Source organism: Canis aureus, chromosome 9 (assembly GCF_053574225.1).
Source record: "Canis aureus isolate CA01 chromosome 9, VMU_Caureus_v.1.0, whole genome shotgun sequence".
Classification (NCBI taxonomy): Eukaryota; Metazoa; Chordata; class Mammalia; order Carnivora; family Canidae; genus Canis; species Canis aureus.
The window spans coordinates 53,806,448-53,833,442 of record NC_135619.1 but is presented as its reverse complement, the minus strand read 5'-3'; the positions used below and the strand labels follow the sequence as shown (position 1 = coordinate 53,833,442).

Sequence of the window (26,995 nt, the reverse complement as noted above, 5' to 3'; positions counted from 1 at the left end):
CCTGTGCATGGGAAAGCCCCCCCACCTTTGAATTCTATCGCTTTCAAATCACAGCTCGCTCTTCACTGTTTCAGGGTACTCTTCCTAATGTCCCTTGGCTAGACAGAGTTTCCTTCCTTCTTCCATGTTTATCATAGGAGTCATCACCTTTTGCTGTACCTACCCATTCATGACTATCTATGTCATTTGACTGTAAGCTCTATTATATCTTTAGGTTTCCTCTTTGGCACCTAATTTAGTCCCTGACAGCTTGGCCCACAGACATTCATCAGTGGTTATTGAAGAAGCAATAGCAGTTTTCATTGAATAACAGAAAACTACCTCTCCTGAGCCAGTAGGGAAGCATAGTCCATTCCTGCAAAAGGAAAAATAGATCCCTATACAGTAGGACATATATTGGAAATGTCCCCTGTACCGTGGAGGCCTTCACTAGGCTTGCTTTGTTTTGATACATCTCTCCTTCTTTGGAATAATCACTATTCTTTATTGGTATGTGCTACCTCTCCTGTCATTGCTTGGGGAAAGCAACACTTTAGGACAATAGTTTGGTGTTGGCAGGTTGACTAATTTTGAGTGACATACTGTTTTAGCCCATTTTGCATTAAATTTCAGATTTGGAAACCATGAATTTTCACTGACCCAGAGAATGAAAGTTTTCTTCTTTCTCTAACAACTGTGTATGTTGGTGATTATTTTGTTTTGAAAGTAAAGTAGAAATATTAGAACTGTTTGTTTTTAGATTTCAGTATTCTGGCCAAATAAGGTCTCTAAAGTAATAGTCCTTTGTACACTGAAAGCTTTATATGTTTGTCTATAATGCAGCCACTAGAGATGAATCCAAAATTTGTAGTTTATAGAAGTACCACTCAGAGGTTCATACTAACCCTAAGTCTTAACCTCTTACCCTAACCTAATAGGGGAAACTATGCATGCATAGGATGTATATAGGAAAACTCTGTACCTTACTCTTAATTTTGTAAGTATCTTAATTTTTTAAAAAGTGGATGGGTTAACGTATGAAGTTTTTTAATGCATTTAATAATTCAACATTAACTGGTACATGTTGGCAAATGCATATGGAAAGAGGGGACACTTCTTGATCGTTTGGGACTGTCTTGAGCATTGTGTAATGTTTAACATAATTGCCACTACCTATTAAATTCCTGTAGTGCCTTGAAGGTAGCAGCAATGCCCAGTTTTAAAACCACCGACTTTCCTGTTTTGGAAGTAGAAATTGGCTACTAAATATGGCTTTAAAATGGGGCTTTAAAAATTCATTATCATTCAGGGGCTGATATTCACAGTCTTTGACATAAGAAGAAAATAGCTTATTGGGTTATTGAATTTGCATTATAGTGCAAAGATTTCTGATTTATTTCAGAGATCTGGTTTTTTTCAGAAACCAGAGTTCTCACTGAAATATTAATAGTGAAAGGTCAAGAATGGTAAATGCTATCCCTGGGTATAAGAGATTAAGAAAAAGGCAAGATTGCAAGGGATAATATTCTAGGGCAAGTCTAAGGCCATAGATCTCTACATGTAAAATAAATACTGTATACATAAGACTTATAGTAATACAAAATTGGTAGAGGAAAAAATTTCTTGAATTAAATTTTGATGGAACTAAATGCTTTTATTTTTCCCCAGTTGTGACTTGAGTGATAAATCTTGAAATAAAATCCTTGTTATTTACATTTTTCCTTCTGGAATAGTTATATGGGAAATATTGCATATGTGATAATTACCCAAAAGAATGCCTGTAACGCCTTCCTCCCCCCAAAGAAATAACTCCCAGCAACTTTAAACTGACCCCAAGATTGTATATTGCCTTGTTCCTATGATTTCACAAACTAGCTAAGCCTAAAGATAGTGTTTGAGCTCATTTGTGCTCCTCATACCTTCTAGGGTATATTGTATTTTTCAGATAACCCTCCCCAGCCACCTTGCCTCCTGGGATATACTGAGTTTCTTCCGCACATTTGATTCTAAAGCAATAAAAATTGGGGGTTTTATAGTTAATTACCATGGAGGAATCTTGCTCTTCAGATGTCCTTCACTCAGCTTTGTGAGATGCTAGAATCTTATTGATGCTCATTTAAAGGATTATTAACTTTGGAATACCCAAATAAGAAGCAGCAAATGGCTCTTGTATGCTAAATTATGTTGAGCACATATGACTACCAGGGAGCCATTTACTTAGAATCCCTTCCTGTAATGATTGCTATGTAAAAGTAATTAACTCTTCCTAGTCTAGATATTATTTTCTAGAGTATTATTATATAATTGTAAACTCATGTGGTATCAATTTTTCCATCTTGAAAAGAAATATGACTTTTGAGGTCAGTTACTTACTAGCTGTGTGATCTTAATGTACTGAGCCTCACTCTTGTCCCCAGAGTGAGTTTTAGGTCCCTTCCAAATAAACACTGAGAGGTTGATGATACTAGCAGTTCACATATCAGTGGTCATGTTTTGTGGTAAACTATCTACATTTTCTTCCCTCATCCTTAGTCTCATTCCTGAGAAAAAACAAGCTAGGGATTTTAGTCTGTAGCCATGAGATACTTTTTTCTGAGAAATCCACAGATTATAGAGAACATTCTATAGGGCCTAAAATATAATCACCTTTAGCATAGAACTGAGCATCTCTAAAATTCATATATTCATTCATTTGTACAAAAAATACTGACTTGAGTGCCTCCTGTGGAGCAGGCATTGTTACAAACCCTGGAGATAACTAATGAATAAGAGATTCCTCATTAATAACAGGTATAATTATTGTACATACCTCAGAATTGATAACAGAAAAGTTCAATTAGTTAATATATATAAGGCAAAGAATAGTGCCACAAAATAAGTGCTTAATAAATTTTAGTTAATATTATTACTTTAATAGAGTATATAAATAAACAAGTAAAATGGAAAATAATTCCATACTATGAGCAATGCTTTGAAGACAGTAATCAGAGTGCTGTGACACTGAGTGATTGGGTTGGGAGGAGTTGCTGCTTTAGCAAGGGTAGTCAGGAGAGGCCTCATCAATGCATTCATGACCATTGAACTGATACTCAAAGGTTGAGAACTCACATGGAGAACTAGGAACAATACTTTTAAGGCCCAGAACTTGGGGAAAAAGCATGTTGTGTTCAAAAAACAGGAAGAGCTAATGTAATTGAAGCATAATGAATGAGGAAGTGAGAGGTACAGGGGGAGATTAAAGCCACTTTGGAAAGCCAGGTCAGGTTATATAGGCCATGAAGTGTTTTTTGCTCTGATGTTTGAAGTAAGAAATTAAGAATAGCCTGCATTTCCTTTAAGGTAGTTTTTGGCTATCTATTTATTTATTTATTTATTTATTTATTTGAGAGAGGGATTGAGAGTAGAAGTGGAGGATGGGGAGGAAGAGGGACAAGCAAAGCAGACTTTATGCTGAGCACGGAGCCCCATGTGCAGTTGGATCACCACCACCACCCAGTGGCTTAATAACAACTGAGCCACCCTGGCACCCCTTCTTCAAGCTTTTTTTTTTTTTTTAGATTTTATTTATTTATTGAAAGAGGATAGGGGTTTAGGGTCAGAGGGATAGGGAGAAACAGGCTCCCCAATTGAGCGGGGAGCCTCACGAGCCATGATCCCAGCCTGGGGCCCTTTGAGCCAAAGGCAGACACCTGACTGAGCCACCCAAGCACTCCTCCTTTAAGCTGTTTTTGAGTAATGGCATGGTAGAATGTAGTTATTGTTATAAGACTTTGGCTTATAGTAGTGATTTCTGAAGGTCTCAAGTACCTGGGAATTTGGTTTTCTCTCATATTCATTAGTTGTTCTTTTTTTATATGTGTATCACAAATTCCTGACTCAAGCAGCAAAATCTAGAATGCCCTCCTTTTGCTAAATTTCCAGTACCTCTTTTTTTTCTCTAAAGTCTGCCATGTAAGTTTTTATGAAAGTATTCAAAAAGTATAGATGGACCCAAAAGTAAGTAATACTCTGTTTGGTAGGAGCCTACCATTAGCGTCAGCCTCATAGAAACATGGCAAACCCAGTAGAAATTATAGCCATCCTAAGTTTGGATAATGAGTATGAAATAAGTTGTGTATATAGAATATGTTTTGTTTTTTCTTTTTTTCCCACAGAAGAAAGTATTCTGGGTTTCTTAACCATGGCACATGTTTATTTTCTTAGTCTGTGAATATAGTTGATGCCAGAAAAGACAAACATAAGTAGGGTGAGGTCAATAAATTTTCCAGGCCCTGAATTTGGAAATTATTTGGTAACCTGACTTAAATCCTGATGAGCTTATAATCCAAGATAATGGTGCTATAGGCAATTTATATCATCATTAATTTCAAGTCTTAGCCTCAAAAATAGGGATCACTGATGCATAAGATTTTGTTGGCACAATTTATTTGGATACTGACTTGATTAGAAGATCTCAAATAATTTAAATGCATGAGGTCAAAGGAAAATTATTAACTTATATAGCCAGGGCAATAATTTGTGTATATATTTTAAGCTTCCTTGGTTTTAAAATCTAAAAGACAAAAATCTGTGTCCCAAATTTGTAAGTGTGCTGACTTCTGAAATGACTTAATGAGGTTGCTTCTTTTCATTTTCTGCTTTTCTTGAGCCTGCTTCTGTTTGAACATTTTAGGTCATTTATAGCAAGTATACTGACCTGGTTCCCAAGGAAGTCATGAATGCAGATGATCCAGATCTGCAAAGACCTGATGAAGAAGCCATTAAAGAGGTAACAAGGCATTGAAAGATATATAATTATTTTAGATGACTTTTTACATATGTATTAACTTGCAGACCACTCAATGTGGTATTTCTTATTTCAGATAACAGAAAAGACAAGAGTAGCCTTAGAAAAATCTGTATCACAGAAGGTTGCTGCAGCCATGCCAGTTCGAGCTGCTGATAAACTGGCTCCTGCTCAGTATATTCGGTATGATCTTGCCTGGAAGTCTGTTTCATGTAGGACTTGATTGGTGTTGAGAGTCTTGATATTCTTTCACTATCCTCTTAGTCACAATTGGAAATGCAATTTTTTGAATAATGAGGTGAAGCCTGTTGACTCTGTGCAGACTATTGAAAGCAGAAAAATCTTTATCACTTAGAAGATATTAGCTATTATGCTATTTTCAAAACATATTTTTTGTTTGTAGAAATTAACAATTACAGCATATGATCCAAACCACAAATACTACTTACAGTTTCCCATTTATAATAGGTTTTATTTTTTTGTTTTTTTATTTTTTTATTTTTATTTTTTTTATAATAGGTTTTATATAATGTATATTTACATAATATTTACGTAGTGGTATAAATGGTATATTGGTTATGTCATAATTTATTAAATAGTTATATGTAATAACAGTATAATAACAATAACAGTGTATTAATATCATTAATATAATAGCCATCTTTATAATCTAAATTTTGAGGTATTTCATTCAACTAAAATCTTGTATAAAGAGATGATTCACATGTAGGTATTACAGGAAAATTCAGAGTTTTAGGGCTGCTACTGTTATTTTTTTTCTGTTTTACAACCTATGATTAGTCAAGAACTACTAATTTCTAAGCTATGTGCTGAGAATATTCTGGGGCGTTTCTTCTGTAAATGCAAACTTACACAATAAGTACCATTTCTTAGACCTCTTATTTGTGGAATTGAACACCATGCCTTCCATGGTAGAAAACGAAGGGGGATGGATTATTTGCAAGCTAATATGACTCTAGTTCACATTTTGCTTATAACTCATAATTGCTGTTAGTTCTCTTATCTCCATTGCTACCTGCTCTGTCTAAATATTTTGTAAATTTTCTATTAATACTTTATGAAAAGAATTGACAGTATAGTCTAGCTTAGAATTATAACAGAAAAAAATACCTATTGAGTTTGAACTAGTCATACCTTTGGTTTCATTTGCATTCTTCAGATACACACCATCTCAGCAAGGAGTGGCTTTCAACTCTGGAGCTAAACAGAGAGTTATTCGGATGGTAGAAATGCAGAAAGATCCAATGGAGCCTCCAAGATTCAAGTAAGTAGATGGCTCCATGAGAATAAAGCACTATTCTTAAAAAAGATATTAGAGGAGAAAAATATCTCCAATGTCCATCAGTAAGTTAGTGGATAAGTAAATTGTGGGACATCTATACATGGAAAAATATTGATATTAAAACAATTAAAACAATATTAATTGACAGTAACTTAATAAAAAATAAACTTTTAATACATGAAATAACATGGATAAATCTCAAAATTATTATGCTGAGTAAAAGAAACCAGACAAAAACAAGTACATTCTGTATGACTCCAATTATAAAAACTAGAAAATGCAAACTAATCTGTAGTGACAGGCCACAGAAAGCAGTGCTGAAAAGCATCCACAGTCACAAAAAAAAAGATCTGCATTTCAGCTGCATTCTGATGAGCCAAGACCCTACGTCTCTGAAGGCAGCCCACGTATTTTTGAAAGAGCACTCTAAGGAGAAACAAGCTTGATCCCTATGCCATCATCAGGTTCCCCAACTACCGAGTCAGCCATGAAGAAAATAGAAGACAACAACACACTTGTGTTCATCATAGATGTCAAGGCCAACAAGAACCAGATCAAACAGACTGTGAAGAAGCTCTACGACATTGATGTGGCCAGGATCAACACCTTGATCAGGCCTGATAGGGGAACAAAGCATATGTTTGACTGGCTCCTGACTATGATGCTTTGGATGTTGCCAGCAAAATTGGGATCATCTAAACTGAGTCCAGCTGGCTATAAATCTAAATTTTTTCACTATAACAAAAAAAAAAAAGCACATTACTCTATGAAATGATAATGATATTGTGGAGGTGAGGTGGGTAGTGATGGTGACAAGGTTGGCTGTGTTTTAACGGTTGTGGAAGCTGAGTGATGTGTGATAGATGAGCATTCATTATACACTCTGTTTTTGTATATGTTTGAAGCTTTACAAAAATGGGAAGAAGAGATTTGAGACAAATTAACCAAAATGGAAAAAAATGTATAACACTCTGGTTGTGCTTTGATTTATCCTTCAGGATTAATAAGAAAATTCCCCGAGGACCACCTTCTCCTCCTGCACCTGTCATGCATTCTCCTAGCCGAAAGGTAGTTTTTGCTGTAGTCTAGCTAATCTTTTTTTATCATAGTTACTAATTTTATTAAAAAAAAAACCTCACACAGAACAAAGCCTAGATGCATATACAGGTACATTTTACTACACTTAACTATTTTTTAATTTGTTTTTGAAGCTCAAATAGGGACCCACTCAGGACTATAATGTGTAGTTCCAGAGTGCTTATGAGAATGTATATAAAATGTTAGCTATTAGTTTTCTTGCTATTAGCCTGACCCCTGCTCTTAATGGAATGAACAGGGTCTGCTCTTTGACAAGCAAGATATTATCAATAGTTATAGGAATTGAATACCTAGGACTAATAGGCCCCTGATAATCTGAATGACATTTTTTAGGTATGATTTATTATCCAACTTAAAGAACAACTTTTCACTTCAAAGAAGTTTTATCACTTTGTTTTTTAATAGATCAATTCTTTATTTTTTTTAAAGATTTATCTATTTATTTTGGAGAGTAAATGGGGGGAGGGGCAGAGAGAGAGAGAATCCCAAGCAGACTCCCCGCTAGCACAGAGCCCAAATTGGGCTCTGTCCCATGACCCTGAGATTGTGACCTGAGCCAAAACCAAGAATCAGACATTTAACTGACTGAGCCACCCTGGCTCCCCTCATGTCACTTTAAATACAGAAAAATACTAATTAGCATTTATAAGTATCAAAAATGACTTCTAGATTATTTTCCGTTTTTTAAATTAAATTTATTACTAAAAACCATGGTATGGGAACATAGTATATAGAGCTACCAAACAAATGGAATTTTGGCCTTTGACTAAATCTATTCATATGTCAATGTCTGTTGAATTGTCTTTGAAGGGAAAGATTGCACATGGTTTTTAGATGGACTGCAAATCTAAAAGTGTCTCTTCTTCCATTCTTTTGTCTACTCAGATGACTGTGAAGGAGCAACAAGAATGGAAGATTCCTCCTTGTATTTCAAACTGGAAAAATGCAAAGGTAATTAAGTTGTCATAAAATCAGTCTCCTACTATTAGAACCTACTGGAAAACAGGAAAGAGCTTCAGCCTCAGAAACTTTCACTAATCCTGAGCATCTCACTTAACTGAATGTTTTTCAAAAAGGAACACCCAACTTATGTGACTTTCTTTTTTTCAATGTAATAGAAGCCTAGTATGCCAGTCACATGAATACTATAGAAAAGAAGCATATAGAAAAGGAATAGAATAGAGTAACAACATATCAATGAATGATAGTATTCTTTAGAAAATTTAGAAATTGATATCTAAAACTATTTCTGAAAGAAAACAGTATAAATGATAATATGACAAAACAGAGTAAATGTTTGGATATATTCAGTCTTTTAATTTTTAAACATTTTTTTTCTGTTTATAACAATATGCGTGAACTATTTAAATCCTAGATAGATAGATAGATAGATAGATCGATCTCTAAGCATCAATGCTTCCGGGTGTCATAAAGAATCTGCAAAACAATGTAAAATATATTTTCTTTTCCTTTTTTTTTAAGATTTTATTTATTTATTTACTTATTTATTTATTTATTTGAAATAACGCACGTGCATCCTCAAGGGAGAGGAGGAACAGAGGGAATGGGACAAGCAGACTGCACTGAGCATGGAGCCCACCTCAGGGCTCAATCCCAGGACCTTGGGATCGTGACCTGAGCCAAAACCAAAAGACACTTAACTGACTGAACCACCCAGGCACCCATGAAACATATATTTTCTAATCACTATTTCCTTTTTCCTCCAAATCATGTTTTGTAATTCTATTTTTTTTTTGGTGAAGAAGACTACTTTAATTTGTAGATTAAATATAAATTATTTCTTAAAGGAAGTTACATACTCATACCAAAACAAAAAGATTATTGGATGATCCAGTTTGGGTTGATTAACCTATATATAATTATGTGATATCTTGAGCTGATTCTGTAACACTCCCATTTATTGGGAATAAAGACTATGGACAAGAGGTCAACATTTGGGAATGTAGTCAAAAATCTGGAAAAATAAAGCTAAGCCTGAAATGTCCTGGATGTTCAAGCATATTCCTTGAGTTATTGAAAATAGGATGCAAAATTTCAGTTGAAACAGTGCACGTTAAACTACCTCTATGTACTCTTAGTGTCTTGTTTCACTTTTATATGACTGTTAAATTACTTGAAAAACAGCTATCTAGCTATTTGCTAGTGATTTCCTTTTATTATAACTCATTATTAACACGAAAATATTTTGCTCAGAGCTTGGGCTCTAACGTCACACTACCCAAGTTTAAATTTTAGCTCATCTGTTATTAACTGTGTGCCCCTGGGGACATTATCTAAGCTCCCTACCTCAGTAGCAGCATCTGTGAAACGGAAACACAGTGTTAATCAGCCTTCCAGAGTCACAGTGAAGGTGAAATGGGACTACAGTGTGAAGTGCTTTTAAATTGGCCTCCATAGGAAGCCCTCCATGTTAGCTGCTGCTGCTGTTATATAACTGTGAAAAAAGATATAAGAAAAAAAACTTCAGTTCAGTGGTGGTCAAAATGGACAGTTAAATCTGTTTTTAAAGAATATATTGCTGCTCTTTTATGACTGGTATTTTCTGCCTGCTGTCACACAGGGGTATACAATTCCATTAGACAAACGTCTGGCTGCTGATGGAAGAGGCCTGCAGACAGTTCACATCAATGAGAATTTTGCTAAGCTGGCCGAAGCCCTCTATATTGCTGATCGGAAGGTTGGTCTGTTATAATTAAATGGTTTAATGCTCTTGATAATTTGTAAATCCATTTTTGGTTACCTAAGATATTGTTTGTTCATTCCAGTTTAATTGACATATCACTGTAAATTTTAAGCCATATAGCATGATGGTTTGATTTACCTAAGATACTGCCATTTATGCTACAGTACTCAGTACCCAGAGAGGCTCTCACCTGCAGCATGTGTGCCAGAGGTGGCAGGTGCTATTTACAGTTCTATACCTGGTCTAGCCTTTGTAGACTTACACACATACCCTACCACTGGCAGTCCAGCTTCCACATTCTAGAACGATGGTTTGCTAGGCCGATCTCATTTTGAAGGAGATTGCCGACTGCTGTTTTTAGATTTCATGATTTATTTATTTTAAATATAGATGCCTCCCAAAAGGTTGGTAGCATAGAAGGGCAAATAAACATTTTGATATTTGAATGCTATAGAAAATGATAGTTATAATATTGGTTGTCTTTTAATATTATGGCATTAATACTATTAATGTCTGACTTAGAAGTTCACATACATTATGGCATGCATCTAAAGCATAGAGAAGTATATCTCCTGTATCATAGCAAGAACCCTTATAAAAATCATTTCTTGCTAAGGCTTTATCTTGAATAGACTTGCTTGATTTTGAACACATGCTATGTTACTGATATTGAAAATTTCTTTACTGGAATCTTTTTATATTTTGGGTTGTTTCTGAGAAAGCACTAGTGAAACAGTGATTTATAAGATTGATTGGGGTCCTATACTTTCAGCCACTAAAATATTTTCCAGAGTGAAAATCTAAGTTTGCATTGTATTCCAGGCAAGGTTTCTTTAGTGGACAAGAATCTTTGTTTTAATCAGCAATAACAAATCTAAATTCTTTATAACTTCTCTTTCAAGCCAGACTTTAGTTACAGTGTTGGATGATAGCTGTAACTTACCCCTAGTCGTGTCTCATTTAACATTCAATCTTACTAACAGGCTCGTGAAGCTGTAGAAATGCGTGCTCAAGTAGAGAGAAAGATGGCACAAAAAGAAAAGGAGAAACATGAAGAGAAACTTAGAGAAATGGCCCAGAAAGCTAGAGAGAGAAGAGCTGGGATTAAAACTCATGTGGAAAAAGGTATGACATTCTCTTTACTAAGTTGAATTTACATTGTAAACAATACATACCTCATTTTAGAGAATCGCTGTTGTTTTTACTGCACATGAAATTAATACACACCTATAAAGAAAACGTAGAGGTTTCTAAGATCCTGGAATCGAGTCCTGCATCAGGCTCCCTGCAGGGAGCCTGCTTCTCCCTCTACCTATATCTCTGCCTCTGTCTCTGTGTCTCTCATGAATAAATAAATAAAATATTTTTTTAAAAAGTCTTTGGGATGCCTGGTGGCTCAGCGGTTAGGTGTCTGCCTTCAGCTCAGGGCATGATCCTGGAGTCCCGGAATCAAGTCCCACATGGGGCTCCCTGCATGGAGTCTGCTTCCCCCTCTGTCTGGGCCTCTGCCTCTCTTGTGTCTCTCATGAATAAATAAATATAATCTTTTAAAAAGAAAAAGAAAATGCCAATGTTTTACAAATAACATAAAAATGAAAGAATAACTTCTATTAATGAGCTGTAGTAGTAGAAAATAAAGACTATATGTTTAAGGAAGTATGGGACTACACTAGACGTTTTTAAGGTTCAGAGTAATAATAGATTTAAAAATCACATTCAAATGATGGGCTTGATTTGTCTCTCATTTTAATTTTCTTAAAACTTAGAAAATTGAGGGGCAGCCCAGGTGGCTCAGTGGTTTAGCGCCACCTTCAGCCCAGAGCCTGGTCCTGGAGACCCTGGATTGAATCCCGCATTGGGCTCCCTCGGGCATGAAGCCTGCTTCTCCCTCTGCCTGTGTCTCTACCTCTCTCTCTCTCTCTCTCTCTCTCTCTCTCTTTCTCTCTCTCTCTCTTTCTGTGTGTGTCTCTCTCATGAGTAAAATAAATAAAATCTTTTAAAAAAAATAGAAAATTGAGATCCCCAACTGAATAATTCAGCTCCCCCACATAGTAAAATAATCCAGTTTTTCTATTTTATAGGCTAATACACCTATAATCATTAAATCTGCTAGTATTTTTCCTCTGGCTTTATTTAGTGGTCTACACTACTTTAGTAATTCATTTAAAAGAGTAATTCTAATTCAAGAAAACTGTGAGGGTTGTTTTTTTTTTTCATTAATAAATCCTAGACTAGTACAATTATTCATTCAACTCATATTGAGCACCTACTATATATAAGGTTCTCTTTTTTTTTTTTTTTTAAGATTTTATTTATTTATTTATTTATTCATGAGAGACAGAGAGAGAGGCAGAGACACAGGCAGAGGAAGAAGTAGGCTCCATAGAGGGGGAGAGAGAGAGAGAGAGAGGGAGGGAGGGAGGGAGGCAGAGACACAGGCAGAAGGAGAAGCAGGCTCCATGCAGGGTGCCCGACATGGGACTCGATCCCAGGTCTCCAGGATCAGGCCCTGGGCCAAAGGTGGCGCTAAACCGCTGAGCCACCGGAACTGCCCAAGGTTCTCTTCTAGACATAAGGATTTCTGTTGTTGGAGGTATGGCAATAAACATTCTAGTGAGTGTAGAGAGACCAAAAAAGTTAATTATCATTACTAGATGATTAATAATAATAGTATAGTAATAATTGCTATGGAGACAAATAAAACAAGAAAAAGGGACAAAAGTGCCAGGAGAGGGTCAAGATGAACCTTACTTCTGAGATGGTAACATTAGCACAAAAATTGAAGTAAGGAATTGAGCCTTATAGATATCTAGGGTTTTGAAGAGCATCCCAGATAGAAGGAACAGCAAGTGCAAGGGCCCTGAGTTGGGAGTACTCTTGGTATGTTAAAGGAAAAGCAGGGAGGCCAGTACAGCCAGATTGGAGCAAGAAAGCTAAGTAGTAGGAGACAAGGTATCAAAATAGAGTAAATAGGAAAGGTAGTAGCCAGATCATGTGTGGTCTTTTAGCCATTTAAGGAGGTGGCTTTTATTTCAAATAACAAGGGAAGAAGTTGAAGAGTTAAGCAGAACAACATGATCTACCATACATGAGCAGGCTGTGAAGTGGGCATGTGGGGGAGTAGGGAAGTCATTTGGAGGGCTAGTGCAGTAATCCAGATGAGAGATGATAATAAGAGAGGCAGGGAAAACACTGCCAAATACAGATGTATTTTGCAGGGAGAGCTGACAAAATTTGCTTATGGATTAGGTAGAGGTATGAAAAAAAAGAGTCAAGGATGACTCCAGAACTTTCTTTTTTAACTCCAGGACTTTTGACATGAGCAATTAGGAGGCATTAAGTTGCTATTTACTAATAGTGGGAAGATTGCAGGGGAAGCAGTTTGGGAGGAAAAGATTAGGAGTTTAGTTAGGTTTAAGGTGGAGGTATCAAGTAGGCATTTGGTTAGAGGAGTCCAGAGTTCAGCTATAGGGAGGTAACCAGGATTAGAAGTAGTGATCCATATCCTTGAATCATACATAAATGACTTAATGAGGCAAGTTATAAAAACCTGCCTATTGTACATACACTTAGCCACTGATGGTAATTAGAAGTAAGATTTCCCTATATCTTAGTCTCTACACTGGTAAGAAAAAAAAACAAACAAAAATACAGAATGGCTCTTGAGGAATTAGGTAAAATTCTGAAAAATGTGTTGCCAGATAGTAAAAAGAACTAATGTTTATTGAGTACTTATTATGAAAGATACCACTCTGAGCACTTTACATGTATTGCCTTATGTAATCCCTCTAGTAACCCCTCACAGTGGTTCTAGGATTGTCAGTTTTTCAGAGGAGACTAAGGCTCAGAGTGGTTGGGTAACCTGCACAAGGTCACATGGCTAATCTGTCATAGGAACAGGATTTGAATCCAGACAAGCTGGCTCCAAAGCTGTGTCCCTTCAGATTGGAGAGAGAAGAGAAAATGAAGATAGACATAAACACAATAGGTAGAGATCAAGATGTAACCAGTCCCTGTGTACCACCAGCAAAAGGTTCTTTATTCATTTGGTCTTTGAAAATATAAGGGTAAATTTACACATAATTTTTTCCTGAAATTTTAATATGACCATTACACACCAAAAAGTTGAAAAAATTATACAAGGAACACCTTTCTATCTCCACCACCACCCAGATTCTACTAGATTCCACCACCTAGATTAACTTTTCTTTTAACAATTGACATTGCTAGGGATGCCTGAGTAGCTCAGCAGTTGGGCATCTACCTTCAGCCCAGGGTGTGATCCTGGAGTCCCAGGATGAGTCCCACATCGGACTCCCTGCATGGAGCCTGTTTCTCCCTCTGCCTGTGCCTCTGCCTCTCTCTTTCTCTCTGTCTGTCATGAATAAATAAAATCTTAAAAAAACAAAAAAACAATTGACATTGTTAAATTTATTTTATCACCTATCTGCTAATCTCTCTATCCACCTTACAGTTTTGATGCATTGCAAAGTCAAAGTCATCAGTATACTTTACCTCTAAACATTTGAGCTGCATGCATGATTCTGGAATTCATATTCAAAAATTAAACCAATACTGTTGGATTTAAGTTAATTACAAGTGAGTTAAAAGGGCTGAATGTGACTATAAAGAAATTTATGGAATTATCGGTCATGGTTAAAGAATATTTTCATTCTAAATATTAATGCGTAATATAGTGATGAGGAATTTTCAACTCTGTTTACACAGAGGATGGGGAGGCACGTGAGAGGGATGAAATCCGGCATGACAGGCGAAAAGAGAGACAACACGACCGGAATCTTTCCAGGGCAGCTCCTGATAAGCGGTAGGTGCTATTTGAGATAAATACAAATTGTGAGGAGTGGCTCTGTGAATCCTTTTGAGAAGAGGTTTAGTCCACTGGGACCAGTTTTGCTTCTCTCCCTTTCCTCTCTTAATTTGATAATCTACTAAATCAGCACTTACTTTCCTACACTAAACTACTTATTTTTTCTTAGCAGAAGAATTAACTCCCTGGAAGAAATCCTTTCTCATCACCTTGTAGAGTCAGCTAGATTGCGAATGATAGGAATATAGAAAAGGGAATTCAGATCTTGTTTATGAAAAGAAGGCAGTAGATAGGCTTGTTCTGGTCTGTTCTTTCCTATTTCAAGTGGTAGGACAAACTGATTATGTGCGTATTCCTCTAGACAGGGAAGAAGCTTCTGTACCTGCATTGAGATCCTCTTATATGCAGAGGGCTGTCCCACGTACAGTGGAGGAGGAGAGCAGGTTTTGTGAGAAGTGAGAATTGGCCTCTTCTCATAAGTAGTTCTCTTAAAATTCAGAAAGACAAAGCTACCATATAAAATTACTTGAGAATATTAACAAAGCACTGCTAATAAGTACAGGCCTGCTTGGAACAAACAAAATACATGTATGGGGACTCACACTAAAGTAGGGATTGGTAAAGTTTATGCTTCACCAAAGGCTGAGCGCTGAATTCTGAGTGTGTGTTAAATGCAAATATAAAACATTTTCTTTCTCATCACTTTGGTGGCTGATACAATCCATTTTTTCAAGTTATGTCTTAAACATTGAAAAAGAAGATTCCTGCCAGTATTGTCTTTTAATGGCATAGCTCATCTCCCTGGATAAGTGAAACCATGGAGAAGCAGAAAATCTGAATTTAGAATTGTAGGTAAATGTGCAGTGTAGAAGAGAGAGGAATGAAATGTGAAAGTGCACAATTAAAGATACTAATGGGGGGATCCCTGGGTGGCGCAGCGGTTTGGCGCCTGCCTTTGGCCCAGGGCACGATCCTGGAGACCCGGGATTGAATCCCACGTCGGGCTCCCGGTGCATGGAGCCTGCTTCTCCCTCTGCCTGTGTCTCTGCCTCTCTCTCTCTCTCTCTCTCTCTGTGACTATCATAAATAAATAAAAAAAAAAATTTTAAAGATACTAATGGTCTGAAATTCCTAAGCTGTAAAAGTCAAAATGGCTCTGTAGATAAATTGGGCCCTTAAAACTAGTAAAGTGGTTATGAGAATTGATAATGTAGAAAAGCTGTAAATTTGTGATTGGATGAAAATCTGGTCGTCTATAGAAAATATTTTAAGACCTGGGTTTCTGGTAAAATAAATGATGACAGTTACCATGGTTTCACTGCGATGTAGATTGCATACATACTGAAACAGCAGGGGAATTAAGATAATCTGAATATTGAAAATCATACTGAGTAATTCAGTCATTGACATGTTTTCCTCAAAATTCTAATAGGGTAAAATTACTAAATGTGGTTTAGGTAAAGAACAGAATTTGGCTTATTGAAAGTGATTCATATACGTCTAATTTGCATCCATTCCCTCCCCCCGCAACCATCATGTAATAGCAAATACAGACCGTAGCAATTTCATATCTCAGCATGCTCTTTCTGTAAGGTGATTGCTTATATTAAAAACTTCATGTCAAGAGTGAGTCTCTTGACAGTTCTTTTCAGCTAACAGGAAGGCCTGATTGTAAAACCCCACCTCTTCTAATAATTCTGTCTCTGAGATGCTGTAAGGACTACCAGCCTGATTATGCATTATCAAGGAATATATGTTCACAAGATATGAACAGGACATATTCATTAACTTTGCTTCTAAGATTGGTTGTATTTAAATTGAAATTCGGCTTGTCTGTGAAGAGTTTTCAGTTAGTGATATTGTATTTTTAAACAGGTCAAAACTACAGAGAAATGAAAATCGAGATATCAGTGAAGTCATTGCTCTTGGTGTGCCCAATCCGCGGACGTCCAATGAAGTTCAGTATGACCAAAGGCTCTTCAACCAGTCGAAGGTATAAGGAGTTTAGAAATAGCAGGTCTTAGTTAATGTGATTTAATCCTCAGGGAAAAGAAAATTCACATACCATAGATTTGGATCAGCCTAAAATATGCTGGCATGAGAGGGAAAAATTAGAAGTTGTGTGATGTAACTTACAGAACCATTTTATCTTATTTCGTCATATCTAAGGGTAAACAGTTCTGATTTTGACCTCTTACAGTTGGCTAAAATTTAAGACACTATTAGAAAATGAAAGAAATATGTGACAAAATTTGATTTGGGTATATAAGTCTTATTTATAAGGTAGAGCCAGTGTCCTACAAAAGTATCTCTTGGGTTTCTTGTTAATCTTTGAAAAAAAAATGTAATGCTAAAGAAACATAACTTGAGATCTTTAAAAGATGAAGCTGTAAAACTAAATTTAAGTGCTAGACTAGTTTGTCAGGAAATCTGATTTCAAGTACCTATTGTTATGAACTAGCTAGGACACATTAGGCCTGAAAAAGTGCTTTTATGTGAATCCACCCAACATTGATTGCGTACTATGCATAAGACAGTGAGATCAAAGATAGATGTACTTTTGCTGTGAAGGAGCCTTCAAGTCTACTGGAAAAGACATGTGTATAAATAAGGACAAGGCAGACTGCAATAATGATAAAGTATAAAAAGTTCTACTGGGATACAGAGGGGAAATATTTATTATGACTTGAAGGCCTTAAGATTGGAAGGTAGAATGTACTTTTTTACATTCTTGGCAGGGTTCTAAAGTCTCTCACTTTCATTATCTCACTTAATCCTTATATAGACCTTATGAAGTCATACTATTTATTATCATCTCTATTTGTATATGAGAAAATTGAGATACATAGAGGTTTAGCTATGAAATTGGAAATTGGTAGAAGATTCAAACATTTGTTTTCAAAGGTTGTGTTCTTCAACGCTATATATACAGTGGTACGGTATATATATGCAATATTAGCAGCCTAAGGTTAGGCATGAAAATTCCACAAAAGTAAATATTTATGAGTCACCTCTTACAAGCTTAAATTTTTTCAAAGCTATAATATAAATTTTTCCTAAAAAAGCACATCCCTTTATTAAGGAACCACCCAAATATATTAAACAAGTTTGTTGTTGACTTGGGATTTTCATTAAGAGCCTTATTGTCTCATGCTATAATAGTGATGTTTTCAGGGAGTTAAGATATATAACACTATTATTCTAAATGACATGAGATACTGTCAGTACAGTGTACACCTCTTGATCTTGGGGTTGTGGTTCAAGCTCCATGTTAGGCATAGAACTTACTATGTTATGAACTTAATAAATGACATCAGATACATGCTTTACAGTTCTATCTTCTTGCCATTGTCCAACAGAAATTGCCAAGTACCTGCTTATACTGTCCTGCAATTTTAATAACTTCACTAAAATTGTCAAACTTGTTAATTACCCCTTTACTTAATCTAAGGACCAAAGATGATAAGAATAAAAGTTTATGGACTTTGTGAGTTTTTATGAAGACCTTTTTAATTTGCAGTTCAGATTGCTGAAAATGTGAGCTATAAATGATTACATGAATGTAATCAGATCCAACTTTTAATAATACATTTTTATTTAATGTCCTTTTCCCACAGGGTATGGACAGTGGTTTTGCAGGTGGAGAAGATGAAATTTACAACGTTTATGATCAAGCCTGGAGAGGTGGTAAAGATATGGCCCAGAATATTTACAGGCCCAGTAAAAATCTGGACAAGGACATGTATGGTGATGACCTAGAAGCCAGAATAAAGACCAACAGGTACTAAAGCAGACAGCTCAGTTTCATTGTTTGCACTAGTGAAAACAAAGTAGTTCATAGTCCTTTCTCTTTTTCCTCTAGATTTGTTCCCGATAAGGAGTTTTCTGGTTCAGACCGTAGGCAAAGAGGCCGAGAAGGACCAGTTCAGTTTGAGGAAGATCCTTTTGGTTTGGACAAGTTTTTGGAAGAGGCCAAACAGCACGGTGGCTCTAAAAGACCCTCAGACAGCAGCCGCCCCAAGGAACATGAGCATGAAGGCAAGAAGAGGAGGAAGGAGTAGATGCACCTCTCTTCAAAATGAATGAACTTTTATCGATAACCCTAATGATGCAAGTCAGATGGGGAAATACTTTGTAAATGGCCAGGATAAAAACCAAATCTGGGTGTCAGAACCCAGCACTACTTTTTATTATGGGAATAAGGGGGGGATGGAAAATTCTTTGAACTATTTAGTTTTTTTTAAAGAGTGGGTTGTGTTTGTGCTTCTCCTACCTTTTGGCATTTATAGAACATACAGCCCCACACATGAAACTAAGACCACTTCCTTTTGTGTGACATTAGTACTTTGGGGTTAATATTTTGTGTAAGAATGACTGCTGATGAATAAAGTTGCCCCAGCCACAGTGAGTAGAAGGATGTTCACGTACTGGAACTATCCTGACGTTTGCCCCTATTACACTCTGTTTTAATTTGGAGTGGGGAAGTAAGCTCTTGCTCGGTGCAACTATTTGTTTCAAATAAAAACATTTAGACAAAATTTTTAATTTTTTTACTTTATTTACTAGGTAGAAATAGTCTCAAATATCTTTCTCTTCATCAGATGTTTGACCCCCTTGCAAAACTTTTGGTCGCCGAGCTTGAATGTGGAGCTAAAAAAAAAAAAAAGAAAAGAAAAATCAAGTAAGCATTGTAAGGAATGACAGTATCTACAAAAACATTACAACTGAAAACTGCCCCGTTTAGGCTGCCTTTTTATAAGGGAGTCAACACCAATAGGTCAAAAGAATGTTATTTGTTCCCCGTTCTGAAGACTAAATCAAATGAGTTTAACCAAAGGTTGCACGGAAAGTGGAAAAGCCAGGTTTCGACCCCTCTCCCTACCTTGCAAGTAGACTGCTGTTGCCACTGTTGTGTTAGATTGCTAATCATTAAAGGGTCTTCCTAAACTACCCTCCCCAGACATTTTAGAACAGGCACTCTATCACCACCACCATTCTTTAACCAATATTAAGGGAACCTCAGTTACAAATTTCCCAAAGTCCTTGTCATTCGACACTTCTGACCTACTGATATACAGAAAGCCTGTGATAATATACAGAAAAATAATTACCTTTACACCATCAATAATATGCTTTTCTTGTTGTAGTGCATTCTGAAGATCTTCTTCTGAAGAAAAATGAACCCAACCCATACCTCTATGAAATCCTGTCTCTTTGTCCTAAAAATTCAAAATTTAGAAAAGATTAACATCAACATGGAAGTTTCCATGAGTTAGAAATCAAGCTACCAACTTTATCTGCCAAAATGGGATAACTGACATTTCAATAAACATCAAAAACTTTGCTTTAATACAGGCTTATTACCCTCCTAGTTACCAAAGGCTTAACTCCTTTGTTAATCTTAACATTCTGCTTTTCTGCTGCCATTGGAGGAAGTAAGATATGGTAGTAATGTTTCTGTCATGCAAGATACAAACTACACTAACAATGATAATCATGGGATATTTTGATCACATAAAGAAATACTCTGTTTCTAACTTCTTCACTTATAGGAACTAAAAACTTAAGCCTCAAAACCTAGTTCATTTCTGGTAATTTTGGAGACCAATTACTCATCACCACCACTACCATTATAATCACATACTCCTAATGAAAAATAGTAAAAAATATATATATAACCCTTACTTACCTAGCTCGACTTAATAGTAACACTACTTCCCTTTGTGTAAAAAGCAGAGTGCTTATCCTTCAACCTATACATTGGCACATGTGGAGATGATTCTAACCCACACCACCAGCCCTACTATTTAAACAGATACAAAGATGTCCATTCACTCAGTATACATGGTCAATCTTGTTACAAAGTTATGCTGTGTACCACCCCCCAAACCAAATTTTCAGAAATTGCCCTATTTTTTTTTTTTAAGATTTTATTTATTTATTCATGAGATACACACACAGAGAGAGAGGCAGAGACACAGGCAGAGGGAGAAGCAGGCTCCATGCAGGGAACCCGACATGGGACTTGATCCTGGGTCTCCAGGATCATGCTCTGGGCTGAAGGCGGCGCTAAACCGCTGAGCCACCCAGGCTGCCCGCCCTCCTATTTTAAAGGTGACTTTTTAATACTTAAAATTCTTTAGTATTAACCTAGACTGCAGGAAAAGTTTCTGGTAACATCCCAGTGATTCACTCTTTACCTCAGATAGCTACAATTTCTCCTCTACTTCCATATGGCCATTTCCATAAGTAAAACCCTTAAAAAATTTGTGTTTGTAAAAACTTAGGTACTATGTATCTAAGATAGGAACCTGGGGACGCCTGGGTGGCTCAGCAGTTGAACGGTTGAACGTCTGCCTTTGGCTCAGGTCCTGATCCAGAGGTCCTGGAATGATAGAGTCCCACATCAGGCTCCCAGCATGGAGCCTGCTTCTCTCTCTGCCTCTCACTTTCTGTCTCTCATGAATAAATAAAATAAAATCTTAAAAAAAAAAATAGGAACCTGGATTTCTAATATGAGTATATGAACTTGTTAATCAGAAACTAACTTTTCTCCTGTTATATTTAGTTTTACCAAGAGTCAAAGTTCTCTTTGAAGATCTGTTAACTCCAGGTCTTTTTTTTTTTTTTTTTTTTAATTCATGAGAGACCCAGAGAGAGGCAGAGACACAGACAGAGGGAGAAGCAGGCCCCACGCAGGGAGCCCGATGTGACACTCGATCCTGGGGCCCAGGTCATGCCTTGGGCCAAAGGTAGATGCTCAACCACTGAGCCACCCAGGCGTCCCAACTCCAGGTCTTGAATAATTTTGTTTATACTTTTAAGAAGCAAATGGCAATCAAGAAAAATGTGTTACTATTTTTGAAGAAATTTTTAAGTAGGTTCCATGTCTAGGGTGGAGCTAAATGCGTGGCTTGAACTCACCACCCTGAGATCAAGAATAGGACATTTAACGGACTGAGCCACTCAGGTGTTCCTGGAGAAATTTTTTTTAATGCTTTTCAAAAAAATAGAAATTTCAAAAAAAACAAAAAAAATTTCATCCTCTTTATAAAATTAGTTTTTAAACTTATAGAAACATTTTTGGGTAATAGTTGTGCCTCATTCTTTTAATCTACTGTATAAAACTCCATTGTATCAATAAATTAATATCTATTTAATCCCATTAATGAACATTTAGGTTCTTTCCACTTATTAAATAAGGCTGCTTTGAACATTTTTTATCATACCATTTCTGGAGAATAAATTCCAAAAATGGAATTGCTAGATAAAGCAAATATAAATTCTTAATTTTACCAAATTACCCTTCAGAAATGAAGTACATTTCTGAACAATTTCAGTACCAGCTTCCCTACACTCTCACTAGCACTAGATAGGAGTAATCTATTAGATCCCTGGAAGGCAGCTAACATTAAACCAAGAGTTAACAATTTTAATTACTTTAGGTTATTATTTTGCCATAGCCTTTTCTGTGCCATGAGGAAAAAGGGGGCAGTTTTAATGAAGCATGTGTAAACTTCATGTGCACCCACATCCCACCCCCAAAAACCCAGTAATTCTAGAAAGCCTACAGAAAAATAAGCTCAAATAAAGTAGAACAATTTATAAACTGATTTTTATATCTTCCTTAGCAAAGAAAATATAACAAATGTAAAAACACTAAAAGAAAAAAAACACTCCACTTAAATAAGGATAAAAGTTAAAATAGATATTCTCTGCCAATTAGGTTTTTTTTTTTTTAATTTTTATTTATTTATGATAGTCACAGAGAGAGAGAGAGAGAGGCAGAGACATAGGCAGAGGGAGAAGCAGGCTCCATGCACCGGGAGCCCGATGTGGGATTCGATCCCGGGTCTCCAGGATCGTGCCCTGGGCCAAAGGCAGGCGCCAAACCGCTGCGCCACCCAGGGATCCCCCCTCTGCCAATTAGTTTTATTATAAAATCATTCTCCAGTATCAAGTCCTTATTATTATAATAGGTATAATTCTAAGATGGTCCCATAATTTCCACATGTCCCACCATGTTGTCCCACTATGTATAATCCCCTCTGTATGTGGAACCTGTGACATACTTCTGACCAATAGAAAATAGCAAAACTGATGGTATGTTGCTCCCCTGCCCAGGTTATATAGTGAAGGTGATGGGATATCATTCTTGTGACTTTGTTATAAGATAACAGACTAGAGAAACTCCTCTTACTCCTCTTTGAAGAAGTAAGCTGCCATGTTGGGAGACCTGCCAGGTAACACAGAACTACACATAGTCCCTACAAGCTGAAAGCCAGCAAAAAAGTAGATATCTCAGTCTGCCAGTTCAAAGATGACTTCTGCCAACAACCTGAGAGAGCCTGAAAATCAATCTTTCCCAGTTGAGCCTTTGAGCCTCTGATGAGACCAAAGCCCCAGCTGATACCAGACTGTAAGCTATGCGAGACCCTGAGCAAAGGATCCAGCAAGGCTATGCCGACTTCTCATCTGTAAAAACTGTGAGATAATATATGTGTGTTTATTTGAGTCATTACATTTGTGGTAATTTGTTACATAGGGTAAGGTTTTTTTACTTTTTAATCGATACCACCCTCAATTTTATCAATAAAGACTCTGAACAGCTTCACTCCAATAAAGTCATATAAGTTGGTATGCTTTAACAAAAATCGAGAATTCGAGGATAAAATTAGAGGATCCAATAATTAAGGGATAACTTTTTTTTTTTTTTAAAGATAATACTCACAAAAGGTACAGTGCACTTTCGTACATGGCCAAACTGTGCAAAGTGTTCTCTCAGCTCACCTGTATAGGAGAAGAAAACATGTTAAAAGTAGTTAATATATTTTGGAGCACCTGGCTGGCTCAGCTGGTAGAGGATGTGACTCTTGATTTCAGAGTTCTGAGTTCAAGCCCCACATTGGGCATAGAGATTTTTTTTTTTTTTGAGATTACTTTAAAAAAAAAAGTAATTAATGTATTTTGTATCCTCCAACCTAGATTGTAGCCAGAAACCAAAAGGGGAACGTAGAGTCCTCAAATTTTGTGAATAGAACTACTTGGCATTTCCTTGAAGCCTTGAGATTTAGGAAGGAGCTATGGTATTGACTACAGATTTTCAAGTTATGATGGGGCTACATCTGATAAAGCTATTATAAGTTGAAAATACCCTAAGTCGAAAATGCATTTAATATACCTAACCCGCTGAACATCATAGCTTAGTCTAGCCTACCTTAAACATGCTCAGAACACTTACACTAGCCTACAGTTGGGCAAAACCATATAACACAAAGCCTGTTTCATAATAAAGTGTTGAATTTCTCAGGTAATTTATTGGCTACTAAAAATGAAAACCAGAATGGTTACATGGGCACAAAATGGCTGTAAGTCTATCAGTTGTTTACCCTTATGATCACATGGCTGAGTGGGAGCTGCATGCACATGGCTGATGCTGCTGCCTTGCATCACAAGAGACTATCATACTGCATAACACTATGCAGTATGGAAAAAAATCAAAATTAAAAATTTGAAGTATAGTTTCTTCGGAATACATATCACTTTTATACCACTGCAAAGTCAAAAAACTGTAAATCAAAACATTGTTGAGTCAGGAACCATCTGTATAAAACTGCAATGTACCAGAGATTTGGGGAGACGATAAGGTAGGGGCATACACAAATAAATTGCTGAGTTGACTATAGTAATCATTCCCACCGGATAATGAGCATCATCATCACAGTTACTGCACTAGGTGCACGGATAATAATCCCTGTGAGAAACTCATAGAAGACAGATAATTAAAATACAGTGTCTTGATAGCCATATTCTAGATTTTCAAGTAAAAGCTCAATTTACTTGCCTTTCATAAAATTTATACTAAGTTAAATAGTTAACACTCTAAAATTTGCTGAGATGACCCTACTTTCCTGCCTTATTACCCATCGGTGGCCCATAGTGACTCTCTAGTAAGCAAATTAAATTCTATGTATCTGTTCTGTGGGTTCCCATCTTTACCTGTTGTTCTTCCCCCTTGGTAGGTCAATAATCCTATCTCTTCCTGCCTAAATTATAACTCTCCTTCAGGACCCAGGCCAAATATATCCACTGAATGTTATTTTATTGGGCTTCTACTGCAATACAAGGCAATGTACTACTCCGTGAGATAATAGCAGGTAAGATGCATAGTAGATAATCTTAAAGTTCAAAAATTACATGATCTCTTCTGAACTACAGTGCTTGTACTTTCACTGGCTTATACTTCATATTACCAGGTTATTTCTCCCTGGTTCATCTAAATGTCACTGGCTCAACAACTGCCTGTATCTGCTGTAAGTCTCCTCACCTTCACCACTATATCATAAACTTCCTAAGTGATGAGTCCACTATGTCAAAAGCAATTGATACACAGAAGCGCAATACTTGCTGAATGAATAAATGCTTAGTAATTCTTCAACAACCCACAGGAACTAAATTTCTGAAGAGCTCCAACAGTTGGTCAAACCATTTGGCAATATTAGGACCTCATGGAACATGTTACTGGAGAATAAACAAAATAGTGTTAAATATGCATGTTTTAAACCATGTATTAAAAGTTCTAGAAAATATTCTCTTCCAAAACAAGCTCTGGAACGTAGCTCTCTTGCCAAATTACCTATAACTATTATGGGAAAACAGATGTAAGCACCAAAAACAATGCCCACCACACACAGATACTCCTTAAATATTTGCTGAATGAATGAATGAATGAATGAATGAATGAAGACTGTTTCAAAGCTTTATATTCATCTGCTTCAAATTAAGAAGATGGGACCCATATCAATCTATTATCCACTCTACTACTCACACCTGAACCACAAAAACAGGTAAGCAATCCGATTTCCATTTCTTTGTTTAAGGGAGATGACCTGACACATGAATACCTACAAAAGTGACCATAGATTTTTAATTTTTGGTAAGCAAGTGTAAAAACCCTTTCTCAAAATTGCAACTGACGAAAATCAAAGCTGGTGAGAGACTTCAATACTAGTTACTCCCAACCCTCTATCTCCAGCCTAGGCCTCTCCCACGAGTTTCAATTATAGCAATCATGAAAATGACAATCATTTATGGAGTACTCGTTCTGTGTCTAGCACAAGTCTGTGGTTTACATATAAACTCATTTAATCTTATCAAAAATCCTATCAAGAAGGTATTACTGACCTCGCTTCATAGATGAAACCGTGTGTGAGCCCTTTTCCCAAGTGCCTCCCCTGTAAGTCGGGTTACCTAACGACTGAAGGGCCGAGGTGGCCTTCTAACCGAAGCCGTAGGGCTTCAAGGGGCACTTCTCAGTCAATGACACACATCTCCTCCGTCCAACTGCGTGATGGAGAACTCACAGGTTTTTCTCAAACTCAACACATTTAAATGTTACTCTTCATCGTCTTTAAACCCGCCTCCCCTATCTTCTAATCACCAACGCTAAAAACCAACGCTAAAAAGTCGTTCTTCCCTTTCCCTCATTCCGCACTCTTTCCCCTATTCAAGCCATCGCGAAAAGCCGTGGATTTTAACATAAGTGGATATGACCCCCTTTCCACCACTATCCTACTTCAGGTCCTCGTCTTTGGACTAAATTACTGAAACTGCCTTTTAACGCGTCTCCTCGCCTTCGGTCTTGCCAGTTTGAATCCATCCTCCACACCGCAGTCAAAATAACCCCTTCTAAATCGTCCATCTTAAAGTTTGCAAGTAACGAACCGTTCCACCGAATCACTCTGAAAGGCAGGAGGCCGTGAATACGTGCCGCAAAAACTCAGTGGCATCCCTGAACGACTCATTGCAAATTATAATATTATATTATATATACTATATGATACATATTGATATATAGTTTGATATAAATATGATATATAGATATATAGAGATATATATTTTACATTGATATATTGATATATATAGATTGATAGATTCTATAGATAGATATTGATATATTCTATTTATTTATCTATTTATCTATTTATTTATTTATTTATTTCTGCTCACTGGCTTGCTCAGGAGCCACAGCTCTTAATCCAGCCACCACGCTGATTTAAGTGTTCAGCCGAAAGCAGGGCTTTCGAAGACCGCTTGTACCTAAAACTTACGTCCCTAATACGTTTCCATCACTCACTCGAGGCCGCAGTCCAGGGAATTTTTCTGACAAAAGCCACCCGCCGGCCAATCCTGGTACGCAACGCCACAGCGCCCCTCGCTGCTGAAGCCGCCATCTTTAGATTGAGGACCTCTGTGACCTGTGGTCGCCACCCCGGAAGAAACTGGCGGATCCGGGGC

The 26,995-nt window shown here is 36.8% G+C and overlaps 2 protein-coding genes across 2 annotated transcripts in view; one reads left to right on the top strand and one right to left on the bottom strand.

The window, feature by feature from the left end:
* Nucleotides 1–19,236, top strand: part of SNW1 (SNW domain containing 1) — a 33,830-nt gene extending 14,594 nt beyond the window's left edge. The window contains exons 4-14 of the mRNA XM_077910170.1: nt 4,652–4,747; nt 4,842–4,948; nt 5,946–6,050; nt 7,067–7,136; nt 8,052–8,117; nt 9,748–9,864; nt 10,854–10,995; nt 14,599–14,695; nt 16,574–16,691; nt 18,316–18,479; nt 18,561–19,236. Of these exons, the coding sequence (XP_077766296.1) occupies nt 4,652–4,747; nt 4,842–4,948; nt 5,946–6,050; nt 7,067–7,136; nt 8,052–8,117; nt 9,748–9,864; nt 10,854–10,995; nt 14,599–14,695; nt 16,574–16,691; nt 18,316–18,479; nt 18,561–18,759 (1,281 nt within the window). The 3' untranslated portion in view covers nt 18,760–19,236. The remainder of the gene's footprint in view (nt 1–4,651; nt 4,748–4,841; nt 4,949–5,945; nt 6,051–7,066; nt 7,137–8,051; nt 8,118–9,747; nt 9,865–10,853; nt 10,996–14,598; nt 14,696–16,573; nt 16,692–18,315; nt 18,480–18,560) is intronic.
* On the bottom strand, nt 19,237–26,988 carry SLIRP (SRA stem-loop interacting RNA binding protein). The gene is made up of 4 exons (XM_077910188.1): nt 26,835–26,988; nt 23,430–23,488; nt 19,810–19,917; nt 19,237–19,348 (listed from the first exon to the last, which is right to left on the bottom strand). Exons 1-4 carry the CDS (start codon nt 26,929–26,931, stop codon nt 19,277–19,279), a joined length of 336 nt encoding a protein of 111 aa, XP_077766314.1. The 5' UTR covers nt 26,932–26,988; the 3' UTR covers nt 19,237–19,276.
* Between the last annotated feature and the right edge of the window lie 7 nt (nt 26,989–26,995).

What these genes read in the sequence shown, in the direction of transcription:
- SLIRP (XM_077910188.1), bottom strand. Translation starts at nt 26,931, where the DNA reads ATGGCGGCTTCAGCAGCGAGGGGCGCTGTGGCGTTGCGTACCAGGATT. An exon ending in GAAAGTGCACTGTACCTTTT is followed by an intron (nt 19,918 to 23,429) that starts GTGAGTATTATC and finishes TTGAATTTTTAG; the next exon opens with GACAAAGAGACAGGATTTCA. An exon ending in ATATTATTGATGGTGTAAAG is followed by an intron (nt 19,349 to 19,809) that starts GTAATTATTTTT and finishes TTTTTTTTTTAG; the next exon opens with CTCCACATTCAAGCTCGGCG.